General features: G+C 39.9%; 1 protein-coding gene across 3 annotated transcripts in view; it reads right to left on the bottom strand.

Moving 5' to 3' along the window:
• LOC120766243 (chromatin-remodeling ATPase INO80) overlaps positions 1-16,510 on the bottom strand; it is an 86,674-nt gene that overhangs the window by 35,843 nt on the left and 34,321 nt on the right. For all 3 annotated transcript variants that reach the window (XM_040091744.1, XM_040091663.1, XM_040091821.1), the window contains 2 exons: positions 14,565-14,662; positions 8,503-8,806 (listed from right to left, as the gene is read on the bottom strand). In XM_040091744.1, the coding sequence (XP_039947678.1) occupies positions 8,503-8,806; positions 14,565-14,662 (402 nt within the window). The remainder of the gene's footprint in view (positions 1-8,502; positions 8,807-14,564; positions 14,663-16,510) is intronic.

Here is a 16,510-nt window from a genome sequence, read left to right as displayed (position 1 = left end):
GACTAACCTAACCTAACCTTTAAAGTGATTTTTCTGGGCGGAAAGTTCTAGCTAAAACTGGTTAAGGGTTTGTCTTTCCTTCCTGTAGTGACCGGTTTTTTCAAGTTTTGAAAAAAATTATTATTATAATTTTAATACCGTTGACGATGTTGGTTATTTCCTTTATACTTTTTCCTTCCATGAACAGTTTCAGCATCACTTTCCGTTCAAAAGTCGTCCGGGCCGTCATGATAAAAATACTTTAAATAAACACAAAGTACTGTTATCAAGCATCGTTGCGTGGTGATAAGTGATATTGATATCATCGGCCTCCAGACTCCAGACTAGACATTCTCCAGACTAGACAAATAAGCAAAGCAAAAGGGTCTGGCAGTGAACGAGGGCAAGACGAAATATCTCCTGTCATCAACCAAATAGTCGTCGCACTCGCGACTTGGCTCCCACGTCACTGTTGACAGTTATAACTTCGAAGTTGTAGATAATTTCGTCTATCTTGGAACCAGTGTAAACACCACCAACAATGTCAGCCTTGAAATCCAACGCAGGATAACTCTTGCCAACAGGTGCTACTTCGGACTGAGTAGGCAATTGAAAAGTAAAGTCCTCTCTCGACGAACAAAAGCTAAACTCTATAAGTCACTTATAATTCCCGTCCTGCTATATGGTGCAGAGTCTTGGACGATGTCAACAACGGATGAGTCGACGTTGCGAGTTTTCGAGAGAAAAGTTCTGCGAAAGATTTATGGTCCTTTGCGCGTTAGCCATGGCGAATATCGCATTCGATGGAACGATGAGCTGTACGAGATATACGACGACATTGACATAGTTCAGCGAATTAAAAGGCAGCGGCTACGCTGGCTAGGTCATGTTGTCCGGATGGATGAAAACACTCCAGCTCTGAAAGTATTCGACGTAGTACCCGCCGGGGTAGGCAGAGGAAGAGGAAGACCTCCACTCCGTTGGAAAGACCAAGTGGAGAAGGACCTGGCTTCGCTTGGAATATCCAATTGGCGCCACGTAGCGAAAAGAAGAAACGACTGGCGCGCTGTTGTTAACTTGGCTATAATCGCGTAAGCGGTGTCTACGCCAATAAAGAAGAAGAAGATGATAAGTGATCAAAGCTAATGTAAGAAATTGTTTTTTGGACATGGATGGTATCAATGAACGCATTTTCGAACACTGTGCAGCGCATCGAAACGAAAGACTTAAGCAGCGAACGCACGTTTAAACACTTCATTTCAATGCAACAACGTGCGACTGCTGGAATCATCTGCATGAATATATATTTAAATGCATATACAGTGACTCACAAAGGTAAACACGCATCAATTGAAGAGTCATTACTTTTTCGTACGTCAAACACAAATCCGACTAAATATTTATATTTAGGTTGGCTGGTCTTTGAAATACTTAATACTAATTTAAAGGTTTGTGCAGAGATAAATTATGAAATGCTAATCTAAAAGGCCCAGCAAAAGTCAAAGAACCTTTATTCACTGATAGAGACAGGAAGTTGCGGCAAAATTTTGCGAAAAAATACAAAACCTAGAATGTAAGAACTGGAAGATGATCCTGTGGGCATACGAGACCAAAATATTATAATTCGTTTCGGATCTGGAGAAGCAAGGGTGCAACATTATAGATACGCCACGTTTAATCTACTCTGAAGTTTGGAGGAGGCTCCTTAATGGTGTTAGTAGGTGGGCGAAAAACAAAGAGCGATTGACCGCATAGTCTTATATTGAGATTTTGAGCAGTCATTTGCTTGGTACTGTAGGAGATTTAGGTGAAAATGGGTCGAACATTATCTGCCAACAGGATAATGATCCGAAACACACATCAGCGGAATCCCACAAACGGCTTCAGGACATTGATATTATTATACGTAATTGGCCTCCACAAAGCCGAGACCTTAACACCATCGAGAAACTGCGGAGTATGTAAAATATCGGTTGCAAGCGAAATCGATCGAGTTGATCACACTGAAATATTCTATATTTAGCTTCGTTTTTGCTCTAATTTGTTGTTGTTTAATGAAATATTACTTGTGTTTGATCTTTCATCTTATATCTTTATAGCAAAATAAAACGGGTTAGGAACATTTACGAGTTTTTTAGCATCAATTAGGAACGTTTTGTTATCGTGATCAATTTGTGAGTCACTGTATGCACATGTGTACATAAGTAGGTATGTATTTGCGTGTTTGTTTTGTTTACATTTGCATTATTTGCCATTGCCATTTGTTGTGCAGATGCATTTCTCACATAATTGCAATAGGCAAGCAACGGTAAAAAAATTAAAAATATATATTTACACATATATATAATGAAAAACAAATAGAATTATGCAAAAACAAAAAATAAAAAATGTGGAAAATTTGCATCCAAGAGAACTTCACAGCTCGGAAACAGCGTTCTCTGGCAGCACTATGCGCTTAAATAATTTACGGCAAGAAAGAAGCAGCGGAGACCATCGACGCAGAAAACCGTTGTGGCCCAATGCATACATATTTACAGTAGTATATTAGTGCTCCAGCTGTAAAAAGCGTCAGCTCTGAAAAATGCATAGCCAGGTGAGTGTCTGCACGTGAGTGCGTGAGTGAACGAGCGAATGACACACTTTGAAAATGCGTAAAGCGTAAAATAAAGAATGGCGAACATTAATTAATAATAAATTAAAAGTGGCAAAATAATAATAAAAAAAACAGACATAAAAAATATTGCACGCCGATCAACCTGGATGGGAAGTATGCCTTCAACTCAGCAAAGTGGCCACACATAATCAAGGCTATTTAAGAAAACACGCTCTTAAATATCTTATGAAAATTGTTGAATTATTTTGAAAACAGGCGACTATTATTCGATACTGACAAAGGCATCAAGTGCTACCTTTATTCGAGAGGAGTACCGCAAGGCTCGGTTTTACTTTTACCTTACTATGGAACCTAATGTACGATAGTGCTAAGGAAACACCAACCAAAAGCTGTTAAATTACTTGCATACACAGACGACCTTATTGTGGTAACAGTGGCCAAACACCTAGATGGCCTCTGGAGTACATGCAGTGAGTGTATAAATGGTTTGCGCAAATGATTCACCTCAATGAGTTTAGAACTGGCTGAGCAAAAAGCAGAAGTCTTGCTCATAAGTACTAGAGAAAAAGAGGAAAGTACATCTCTCACTATAGGGGAGTGTGAGATTCCAGCGCGCCATTAGTCCGAATTTTCCAACGTGTTCAAAGCGTTTAGAAGACTCTGAAAATGTATTCTTTTATCGCCTTCGCTTTTTAAGTAAAAGGGAAAAAATTAAATCTGCATTCAGTAGTAGTTTTACGGTGGAAAATGTGTGTCATTCCACTAAGAACTTCCATATAGAGCTACTTAAAAAAATACATAAGACAGGTTTAGCGGTTTGAAGTTCCTCAATGACAAAAATAGTAGTTTTCGAAGAGTAGTTATGGGCCCTCAAGTCAAGTGATTTGATGAGTCTGTGCAATGAAACTAAACTATATAATGTTGATGTTGCTAATCCTAAAGCAGATAATCAGCATCTACATCAAGTTCTATCAAAAGTACTACGAGTACCGTATAATATATAAAGTGGATTTTGTGCGATTGTCATCATGTCCACAGCGCGACCCATTTTATAGGGAAAATGTTGAGGCTAACAAAGTTTAGGTAGTGGAGCTTGATTTGATTTCGGGTCACGCTGACACAACCGAGTGCACCTGGTATTACGGGGGTATTCTTGTCTAGGATTTTGAAAAAATCGATTTTTTTGAATATCTTGAAAGTTTAGACTTTCTAAAATATGACCTTGGAAGGATTTTTCAAAATTCGACTTATTTTGGGAGATACAGCTGATTTTGTGACGTGGCGTCCGTGTTCACTATAATTGTCTCCTAAACTTTAAACGCGTTTTTCTCAAATTTCTTTGATAATATTTATTGTATGCAAATAAGTGAAAACAACAAAAATATGTTTCTTACTTGGTTAAAGGCATGCAGTGGCCAACATTTTTAGGTTTATGAAAAACAAAAAACAAAAAACTGAAAACAAAACACAGAATTTCTGAAAAGTATTTAGGCGCAGTCACAGTAAAAGCATAAAAACGTAAAATCTTAGCTAAGTTAGCTGCTAAAAATCCACGCTGATTACTCGCCGGCATTAGAGAATGAGAATATTAGTATGGTTTATGCAACGGTAGTAGAAACAATAACCATAAAACAAGAAAACTCAGCTTGCCGGTGCGTTACACGAACTTTACCTGCGCCACATCGTATTCTTTCATTATTGCACACGACAATTCGGATGCCGTCGAGTCTAACGGTACCACAACAGCTCCTGTTTAGCTCGATAACCAAAGCAAACTCACCCTCGAGAGCAAAGTGGATACTAATTCGACAACAAACAGCACAAGTCATACTGGACCCGACCAATTGAAGTAGGAGCGCAGCAGTAGTAGCAGCTGGTGCTATAAGGTCCAGTGATTTTTGAACATGGAGTAATGCCTGATTTAATACACGCATGTTTACACAAAAGTAAAAGTCATTTTTCGAATGAGAAGCGTAAGGAAATAGTAGAAGCTTTTGGGCTCAGTGTTGTAAGAAATACATTGGACTATTCGCTTGCCTACGTAGATAAGCCCGAGGCAAATGACGCCTTGGAAGAGTTTCGGCGCATTATTGCTGACATACTATGCAAATTACTGCAAAAAGTGATATCAACTGAAATGTATTCGAGCCAATCGCGGCAGGCACTTGCTCGAAATCTTTCTTAAAACATAATATTAACAACATTAAATTATAAACCTTTATTTTTTTTTGTAATCCACATGTCCGGAAACACCCATTAAATGTTTCTACGTACTTGTAAATCAGTCTCTTCCAGGAGTCTGTCTATATCTATGTTTATCTATTTCTATATCTCTCGCCCTATTTATCTTTCTATTTCTCTCTCTCAGTCGTCCATAGAAATCAACCAGAATATTCAAGCATAAGAAACAGCGCAATCTTATCTTCTTCTTTTTAGTTGCAACCGAGAACTCAATCCACAATTGCACGTTTCCAATAACAAATATGGCTCAGTTACAACAAAAGTTAGGTTAGGTTAGTCTGGTAGGCCAGTGAGACTAGTTTTGTTCCTTTACCCTACCAGATGGAGTTCAGTTCCTAGGTAAAAGAAAAGTAGTAATCTTTTAGAATGCCCTCACTTGACGTGAGTGACGGCCTCACTATCGATACCCCAGATGCGTACAGTGTAGTCTTGCCAATGCGGGACAAGTGCACAAGAAATGCTCCATTGCTTCCTTGGTGCCCTGCTCTAAGCATTTCCTGCAGTCTTCTTGATTTATGAGTCCCATTCTGCGGGCGTGTGCCGCAACCAGACAGTGACCAGTTAGTAATCCGATCATGTTCCTACAGTCTCTTCTCAGTAACAACAAATTAAATGTAAAAAATGCTTCACTGTCCAAAGTGGTGATTTCAGTGTAAGTGAAAGTCAACTTGTTCCACCAAATCAATTGACAATAATACTCATACTAAGCTAACCAGCAAACAAAAATGAAACCAGGTTGCTAGAAACACAAATAGATAAGGCCGTGAGGACACTCGTAATACTCTCGGTACATAGAAATTTCTGAGGCGCGCGATCATGATGATTTGCTCGGGTACAAGAAGCGAAATGGGACAAATTTCTCGGTAAATTTAGCAGAATAAAATATTGATGACAATATCAGCAAAATATTGACACAAACAATAAGTTGTTGCTTTTGTTGGCAGCAAATGTGGCTGCGAATGGCTTAGCCCATAAAATATGTATGTAAAGAAGGAGCCAACAACAACAACCTAAGCATAAATGCAGATGTGCCATTTAAATATAATTTTGGATAGTTCACATGTTGTTGTTATTGTTGTTGCTATAGTAGTTGTATGCAACATGTTGTTAATTGTCAACATATTTAATATGTTACTACAACGATTTGGGCGCAACAGTGTTGCCAGATCGGTGATTTTGTGTATGGCACTTGTTGTCTGCCTACTCGTTGTGGCAGGTCCTATTGCAGATAAGTACATATATGTGTGTAATGTTGTTGTTGCTGACATCGGTTTGCTGCTTACAAGCTTTAGGCTGTGTGTGTATGACAAATTTTATTGAACAATTTTTGTGTGGCAATTGAGAAATCAATTTAATGCAACAACAACCATATGCTCGCTTAAGCATCGACAGCTGAGCATAAATCGAGTACAACAAAAATGGTGAATAAATGGGAAAACATAAGTTAGAACCGGCATACATTTGAATTGCAATGTGGCTTAAGTTTTCATTGGATAAGGTGACCGCATCAAATTTTCATGAATGGTACAAATTGGTGCATTCCCGTCGTGAAGGTTAGAAAAAATAAAAAAAAAATTAAATCGCCATCATTAACCACGCTGTTTGTAACACCCAAAAGATAAAGTCAAAGACCCTATGAAGTAACTGTGCAACCGAGGAAAGTTCTCTGAGCGCCATTCACTTGGAAGTGGCCAGAAACGAAAAAAGAATCCGTTTGAAGGCAAGCTAAAGTGAGAAAGCGAAACATCCCTCCCCAGGGTTGTGCGCTGGGTTTAGGACTCGCCACGTAAATTTAACGTAATGACGACCACCGCAAAAGTATTAAGCATTACGATTTAAGAGAATGCACCTGGAATATCCGGGTCTTTTAATTGGGCAGGTGCCGCTACCAAGCTGGTTCGTAGAGAGTTCGTAGAGTTAAGGCAGATATCACCGCCGTTCAAGAAGTGCGATGGGCAGGAGAGAACTGAAACGAGGACTATGTGACCAAAGATGTCTTCTATTCTGCTGAGCTCTGAGAGCATTCGACGCAGTAGCCGGCGGGGGAAGACCTCCATTCCGTTGGAAAGACCATGTGCAGAAGGACCTGGCAATCCTGGGAATCTTTTATTCGCGCCAAACAGCGAAAAGGAAGAACGAATAGCGCTATTGTAAACTCGGCTATAATCGAGTAAGAGGTGTCTACGCCAATAAAAAAGAAGAAGAAGATATATAAATGAACAGCGTGACGAGATATATATCTGAAGTTTTGCACCCGTCCTTTCTGACCAAAAGTTGCTCATTTGTCGGATTGGTCTATATCGGACCACCACAACATTCAGCTACCATACAAGCCGAACGATCAAATTTAAGTCCTTATATGAAAACTTTTGTATTTGAGAGACATCTTCCCGAAATTTGGCGGGGATCATTTCTCAAGGCAAATGTACAATCTCCAAAACTAACTAACTTCTCGTAACTTTCGACTGGTCAAAATTTTTTGACACAGTCAATCATACAAGTCCACTAGAGAACATCGAATAATCAACACTCCCTCCAGGGCTAAAGAGATAGATCATGAACTATCCGAGGGATCGGCAATCATACGTAATGTTTCGAGAAAAGAGGGAATTTCCAGTACCTCATACCCGATTCTACGATATTGACGTCAGTCAGTGAAATCGATGACATGTGCTTCAGTCCCACACACACTCCTTCATTAATTATTTCCAGCGACTAGAGTACAGATTGGATCTTTATATCACAGTCGATAGCGTTCACATTCCACCTGTCAAAATCTTAAGATTTTAGGTGTTACATACGACAGCCTGTGCTCTGGCCCGCATGCTTCCGGTCTAGGAACATAATTTCAATAACAAAATTTCCTCCGTCTAAAATGTTTAATATTTCCGTGGTCGAAGTTGAGAAAATTCCAGTTTTACAAATCCAAACATAACTAGAACTTCATATTATTACTTATATGAAGAACTACATATTCTTTGTTTACGAACTTTACAAACAAAAATTATTCTAAATTAAACAAAAAAATCCAATTGTCGGAAAGTTGTATTCTTTTCAGCTGGTCACTTTATTGCACGCACTGCGGTTTGAGCCACAGCCTCCATGCTTGCGTCGAACTAAAGCGAAATCACACAGTTTTTCATGATGTACCATTTCGATACAAAATGTCGCGTACAAGCAGCATAGCAACAACAAGAATAGGTAATCGGAATACAATGGCAACAATAGCAACAATGTGAGTATAATGTTTGTAAGTAGCAAGTTGCGGTGGCAACCCACAGACCCACTAACTGAAATAAATCTTAAAAATATTGAATTCATTTGAATTTTTTTGTGTTGCCAGCAAATGTGCCACTGTTGCAACCAGGTAAAATGACTGCGAGCGTGCAGCAAAACGACGCTGAGCGCTAGAATATTATAAAAAAATCACATGAAAACCGAATTGAAGAAAAACTTGCCACAAGCTGTTGGCATTCTTGTGCAAATGCGACGACAAACGCCAAACGGTGGGCCATAAGACTTTTATATATGTATGTGTAAATATGTAAGTTTGTATCATAATGGATGTTATTTGTAAGATTATTTGTTTCTGTTGTTTGTTTGTTGTAAATTCTTGTAAAATTTAAGGAATGTCAGCAAAAACAAGCAAATTATGATTCGGTACTCACTGGGCGATTCGGCACCATGCAGCGGACTCTCGCAGTCCACGATCAGTGCCTCGTTGTCGGAGTCGTCGTGGTGCATAATGGTGGTGGCGCCGGGCACAAATGGTTCCATATTGCCGCCCGTTGCTGTGGCAGCGCTGGTGCTGGGACTCGAAGTGCCCGACGTGGCAGCCACATCGATGGAGTCATCATCATTTGTGGCGCTGGCATCCAGCTTGGAGCGCTTCATGGCCGGCGAGTCGCCACGAATGCCGGATTCAATGCCGCTACCTGTTGCCGGTATGGTGATGCCACCTGGTTGTGATTGCTGTAACGATAATAAATGTAATTAATAGAAATTTAATGCTCCAACTACAGAGAGTAATTGCAAAAAAATTGTTGTTTTTGAGAAAAATTAGCAAATGTAGGCAGCACAATGGAAATAAGCTGCTATTAAATTGTTTTCACAATATTCATAAGTGGCTCTGCTGTAACTTCCCAGCACACATTAAATTCCTTGATTGCCTGCTTTGAATGCTGGCTCGCGTACAAAACACTCTAAGACCTATTTTCTCAGTACATATCTACACATACACATTTATATTATATTTTCATCGATTTTTTTGTTTTCCTTATTGAGCAAATTTGTAATTGTAACAATGCTTTCCGCCAATTTGCGTTTTCTAAAAAGCTGTTGGAGGCTCTCTGTCATTCAAGCCCAGCCAAGCGTGGCTGTTGGTCGCCTAGAACGTGTCAAAGCCTAAGGAGTCGGAACAATAGCCATTGCAGCTATGAGTGAGCACAAAATTGACATAAAAAGAGTCGTAGAGTCGAGTAAATAATTGAAAAATAGGAGGAAATGTGAGAAAAAAAATTAAATTAATTTGCAATTATGGAAAACGAGGATTCTGGAGTGGAGTGTGGGTGATGTGATAATAAATAGAAATAACGAAAAAATTGAGTTTATTAAAAGCAGTTTTCATAACTGTTAATAATAATTTCAGAACAGGGTGCTTACAGAAGAAAACAAGCTGATAAACTGCCTTAGGTTTATGTTGAAGCAAGAGCTTCTAACATACTTGTAATACTTTAGTTTAAGATAACTGTTTAATATATGTATATTCAATATTTCGTATAATTTTTTTAAAAAACCCAGTGTCCCTGGAATATCTCAAGGACGCAAATGGGAAGTGGGCCCACAGCAGTGAAGAAACACTTTGCCTTATCGAACTCTGGCGGCTCCTTCTTTGCCCATATACCGGCGAGGGAGATATGGGTGGGAAGAAGCCGTTGGAGGAGAGGGGCAGCAAGCTTCTTCACGGTTGGGTCAAAGCTTGGGGAGAAGGTCGGTGGAGGGGTCTACTGTCGGGAGCTCTCCATAAATTCCTGTTTCAGGCTTCCCAACTACTGCAGTGCATTCCAGGCTTTGGTCGCAGCCATCAAGGTAGCAGCAGATTTGCTGCTACGGAGTGCATCCACCTTCAGAGAAGTGACCATTCACTCAGATAGAAGAGCGGCAATACTAGCCTTGAACTCAATCACAGTGCGTACAGGGTTGGTCGAAGAATGTCTAACGTCGCTATCTCTAGCAGCTAGAGTTTTCGTGATTAGACTGGTATGGGTGCCGGGCCACAGCGGAATTGCAGGCAATTGCAAAGCTGATGAGTTAGCAAAGAAGGGCACCCTAGAATCATTATCGGTAGAATGGGAACGGATCGGTGCTCCTGTATCCTCTGGCGGGAATTGAAGTTAAGCGTTTGTGTAATTAGGTATTGGCTACAAAGCGCTCCGCCAATCTGTAAGTCCGAACAAGGGAGTTGTTTTTCAATGGCATCACAAAGGACTACATTATTAGTCTACGTGTGATCTTTGATCGGCCATTTAACCTGAGTACTACGGAACCGCTATCAATGACTTCACCTTTGCTATATCAGTGTGGAGGAGAAGTGGAATGTTTGAAGTCTTACTAAAATATTAGTTGTCGACCAACAGCTATAAAGTTTTGACCGGATAGAGTTCGGGATCTGAACAATTTTTGCCCGGCTTTGAGTGAAGGCAGTTTCTAATGAGCTGTTTAATTTATTTCGAATTGGAGTTTGGGCAAGTTTTGGATTTGGAGTCTAAGCTTTTAGGAGTCAAAGAAACTAAATGCTGAACCGAGCTCATATTAACTGGTCAGCTTCCATTAATTTGAATATTATCGTAAACGTCGCTTTTGTTAGTTGATTAATGGACACAACGACCTCTTCGAATTATATTTAGTTAAAAAATTTCAAGACTAGGAAGAAGCAGATTGCATTGGAAGCAGATAGCTAAATATCAAATATCAAATTCAAATAGTGAATAGTATATCTCTCATATCCGTTGAGTTTTGTCAGCAACTGACCTCTAACATAAATACTAACCGAAATATACAGTTGTTAGCGGTATATTTTAATGTTAGCATTGATTCATATATTATTATGTTAAAGAAGTTAAGACACTATAATTTGACGTGGCGTCTACTAAAAGAAGAAAATACCCTGCAGGAAATATTTGTGATTTCTGAAGATAGATTTCTTCTTCCATTTCAAATGTATTTAAAGCGCAAGATTGAACGCTTTTTTGTCGATATATTTTTTCATTAGATAACACAGACAAAAACCGAAAGATTTTGACTTTTCCCTTAACTTGAGGTTACACAAATCCAAAATTGGGTTCGGCTAACCACTAATCCAATATCCTTAGTACTACATAATTTCATGACCTCTATATTTCTACAAGTTGCGAAAGTAGATTTGGTGCAAGGCGTGTTTAGTTTCTTCTTAGCAGAATCAGCAAGAGTAGGTGCTCTATTTCTTACACGGTCCTATGATACATGGGGCATACATATCGAACACTCATTCATGGTTTTGCCTTCCACAAAAAAAACAACAACACTAAGTTCTGTATACAAACGGAAATTTCTGTTTCTTATGATACTTATTCCCTTTGGCATTCAAAATCGCCACACAAATGAATATGGCACAGTGACAGACACTCGTTGGCGGTTACCCCAACTTGACTTCGCCAGTGGCAGAAACCGTAGAGTCATTGTCAGTTAAGGCCAGTTTATAGTATAATCAGTGTTCCATTGAAGGCACAAAATCATTTACCGAAACGGATGAGTAAAAAAACAGGAAAGAGTTGAAGAAAAACGCTCAAGAATAAGTTGCTCAATATATAGTAGTATAGACCAGAGTAGAAAAAATTTAGATGGAAGTGGAATAAACAAAACTTGAAACGTTTTCCGGTCAGAACTAAAAAGGGGTATACATATATGATGGTATACCTGACTAAAATAGAGACAAGGGCAGACCATTTAAAAGAACAAATAGAAGATTTAAAGGTAAAAAAGTTTAAAAGCAATTATAATAAAAAGCTGCCTAGTTGGAAATGGAGTGGCATTAAAAAAAAAAATATTTGAAAAGATAACGTTAGTGATTAATTATGTAAAATAAGAAAAGCTCATGGATGGTTTTAGTGATTTTAACTAGAATAGTTTCGGCATGATTAAACCACAGTAAATGGTAGCCAATAGAATTCTCTAACGTCGCCTTTTTGTCCAAAATTACGGTAAATAATGAATAAATTAATTTTTTTGATGTGATCTTAAGCCATTCCCATGGACTTTATTGAAAGTTTGTAGTCTCATTTGTAAATAAAATTGTAAAATTTTATTTTATTTTTGTTAGGTTAGCCTAGATGGTCGATCCTAAAAAGTGGATATCACTTGCCACTTTAGAACGCCGTTCCTATGTGATACCTAGAAATCCTATAAATATATATCACGAATACCCTCATTTCGGCTTTGAACCGAAAATAATCCGAGTTTGTCTCGGGTGTCCGTGGGTACAAGAATTGCACTTGACTGATGTAAAGTATGACGGTCTGACACCCGGTACAGACTGTGCGAGGAACCAGCAGTTGCTGATTGGTTCTCGCAAGAAGATTGGAGTGGGACGATTGTTGAGGGGGATTGACCAGAATGGGAGTCATACTGCCTATTTCGGCTCCTATGGACCGTACAGTCCTCTGTTGGCCAAGATGGTGGAGTGTGGGCGCAAAGCGGAAACTAGATGCAGATTACACAATCGTAGAGGCTAAGGTCGCAGTAGTGCGTTGGCATCAGGAGTATATTCCTTGTGTATCTTAAGGCCTGAGCAGGTCTTAATATGGCTCCACCCATTGCATGTATTACACCTAACCGAGGTGGAGTTTTGCCTTTCCCTGCATACGCAGCAGAAAAATTCCTTCGGGCCAGGGATTTTGCCCAACGAGTCAGGAGGATACAGAGCATTGCATATGTTAAGCGTGCTCTAAGTCTTTAAATGCCCTGCTAATCCAATCTCACACCCTCCTTTCTTTGGTCCGACCCCGTCGAAACAGCATGCTTCCTGGGCCTACCGGTGGATCACGCCGATGACAACTTATCTAATCCTTGCATCCTAACGAGGAGCAGGTACCCATTACAACAACAACTACAGCCAACCAGAAATTTTTTGAGGGAGCCAATGTCAGCTTCGGCTATATCTGCTGGTTAGCCGAAGGTATGACTGTCAAGATGCTTCAGCATTGCGTATGACTAGAGTTTTGGCCTTACAATATAAATGCCTATTGAACATTGTCCTGTACGAATCTGGGGGCCGCAAAAGTGATAATCGATCAACACCTGCTAAGCGAACGTGATGTTTATGGGCCCAATACTAGAGCGCAATATGAGATCTGACACGTTCCCACTCCGATGTGAGTGGGGTAAGAATGCCCCGCTCTACTAGCTCATCGGCTTTGCAGTTTCCAGCGATCCTGCTATGGCTAGGCACCCAAACGAGTTTGCTGATGAAGTATTCTACAATATCTGCTCCAAAAATCTCTATTGTAATAACGGATCCATTTCAAATATAACCAAAATACTAAAGTAGGAGATGAAGTAATAAGTTCTGAATATGTGTTTTAGAAAAAGTCAAACCAGCAAACTTTTGAGGTATCTATTAGCTCTTCGCAACATGGGAGAGAATACTAATGCAACATTCGCAAAAATTAGATCCAAGGAATCTCGAATAAGAACTTCTATTTGCTATTTCTCGGAAATCATTTTAATAACTTGTTGTATGCGCGGTGCATGGCAATGACGAAGACTAGAAAGCATAATAAGTGATAGAATGCGAGACGAAGACTGCATAAAGAACATAACTGGTGCAACCACAGAAATGGTCTACGCACTTTAAAGTGATACACATTGAAGTGCTGCGGCTATTTACACTATTTGCGAATCACGTGACCATGACGTTGGCTTTGTTTGCGAAGGGGTTACGAAGAAGTGACAATGAAAAAGAGAGCAAAACATGAACAAGTGCAAGAATCAGCAAAGTAGCTGCATGTACACTTTGTTTTCATTAAAAGCTAAAGCGGAAAATCAAGAATGAATCGAGCAACAGAACAACAATAAATAATAATAGTAATAAAGTCGGAAGAACGTCTTCAGACACAGATGAAATTGTTAAGCGAAATTGTACTTGAATTAAGCTGCTACAAGCGCTATATATGCGGCAGCTTAGAGAGAAAATGGAGGCGAAAGAGAGCAAGTGCAAATAAACATTTCTAACGACGCCACGCGGTGTTCCCAGTCGCGGCAAGTGCATTGGACCACCGAGAGCCGCGTGCGCTACTTAAGTGGCACTATGACATAGTAAGTGCAACACTTCGAATTGCTGCACCATGATGGCATTCGTTGCGCATGCGCCACACTATTTTTCACCGCTTTAATGCTATTAACATTATCACAGCGCAGCGATCGCGGCAAGTGGATGGCAAGTGGAGACTATAGCTTACACTGCGCTACGCTTACGGTCTGCTCTTAGACATACATACGCATATGCATAAATGCAGCTATTTAGCTAGATTACAGTTTTTAAAGCGTTCAGATTGATTTGGAGATAGCCACTCCATGTGGGCCGCAAGCGTGTAGACGCGCGCTATCTTCTACGCAGTCCAAAGCCATTTAAAGTGTGCGTAGTTCCATTTCAATTTACTTGCTACATATTTTATAAGTGACTTTTGGTACGCACCTTATTTGGATTGCGTTGGCGTTTCTTATCGTTGCTTACACCGGGTACATCTCTATTTTGGCTGGTGGACGGTGCATCCGGATCAACTTTTTGGCGATCTGCAAGAAAAAAATTTTACAAAAGTTAATTCAATTTCTGCTTGTTGATTTTAGAGTAATTTAATTTGCTTAATATGGGGTAAAGGATAAAGGAGAGATAATTTCGCAATAGACGGAAATGAGCAAAAACTAGACACCAGATGAACATCTTAATCTTTAGATAAATTTAGTACAATTCCACTTTAATAAGCAAAGTACTTGATGACATGAAATGGAGATTGACCTTGTTCGGATCCATTATAGGGTGTTATATAGCAGGATTAGGTTACTTGCCTGCCGCCAAAGCGAAAATCAGAATCAAAATTCCGAATGCTGGACATTTTGTCGCTGTTTTCAGCGACACTGGCAAAGCAAAACAGTGATAAGCGCTTAAAGAGATCTCGCAATGTCACATATGTGACACTAAAAATTTGGAACAAGACCCGAGTCCAGCAGTTGCTGAACGTTTGAGCAAAATTCGATTTGCAAACTAAAGGGCAGTGCTTTAACTACTAGAAATCATTAATTAGACAGCCCCAATGTCTTCGCCTGTATGCAGCAGGACGCAGCTGAAGAACACACAGAGAAGTCAGTATACCGCAGTCCGGACTATCACAGTATATATCTTAAGCCGTCGACCAACTCCATACTGAGACTTGTATGTTTTCGGCTGATAGAACATAATGGTTGAGGAACATAATGGACGCTTCACAACATCGTACAACAGCAACAATATACCGACCCGATTTTAGACGCGGCCAAGGTCAGTCGCGCAATGAGCGCCATTCAGAGTGAAGCTATCAATACGCGCTTTGAGTGAATGGATTCTAAACGCCACCCATCGCAGATCGTGAGCTAGAGCTGTCACGTGAAGCCAGATTGATCCCAACGCAACATTGTTTTGGATGTTATACCGGGTTAAACTATCCAAAATAGACCCCGACATACAAAACGCGCAAAAGTCTCCGTATCACACGAACTATCTCCTTGAATCCCTCGCTAACTTAACACCCCTCTTCCTTTGGTACAAATCCGTCGAAGTAGACCGTTAACTGGACCAACCGTCAAGTGATTTCAATAAGAGTTGATTTTTGCATTCTGGTATCTTAAAATTAGATTAGTCAGAACATACGACATTTTCCGACGAAGAACATGGTGGGAACCTATAAAAGCCAGTTCAGTTCTGGCGATTGTTGTTGTGGCTGTACTGGACACACTCACATATTCGTGCAATGCTGCCGAATGCACAGGCTTTGGGCGTGTCTATTCCGGTTAAGTAAACCCGACTATAGTGGTAATGGGCAATTCCGGCGGTTTATGAAAACAAAAATTTTAAGGCTTCCAGCAAGCTTGTCTTTTCGAATTATCAGACAACACAATTCCTGGAGTAGCATGAGAAACCGCGCCATCTAAGCCTACCTTAAAAAAATTTCAACGACGAATAGCTTTCACAAACTCGTAAAAAGAGCAGCTTTGGACAGCAAACCCGATTATTTAAAGCAAGTCTGCAAAATATTTACGTTTCTAACTTCGTCCTAGCGAAGCAAATGGGTCTGGTAGTAACGAGGGCAAGACGAAATATCTCTTGTCATCAAACAAATAGTCGTCGTATTCGCGACTTGGCTCCCACGTCGCTGTGCAGTCATAATTTCGAAGTCGTAGATAATTTCACCTATCTTGGAACCAGTATTAACAGTAATGTAAACAATGTCAGCGTCGAAATCCAACGCAACATAACTCTATCCAAGAGACGCTACTTCGGAGGCAATTGAGAAGTAAAGTCCTTTATCGACGAACAAAGACAAAATTCTAAAAGTGTCTCATTATTCCCGTCCTTTTATATGGTGCAGATGCATGGACGATGACAAC

Source organism: Bactrocera tryoni, chromosome 1, assembly GCF_016617805.1.
Source record: "Bactrocera tryoni isolate S06 chromosome 1, CSIRO_BtryS06_freeze2, whole genome shotgun sequence".
NCBI classification, from domain to species: domain Eukaryota; kingdom Metazoa; phylum Arthropoda; class Insecta; order Diptera; family Tephritidae; genus Bactrocera; species Bactrocera tryoni.
This window is presented reverse-complemented; position numbering and strand designations above follow the sequence as displayed.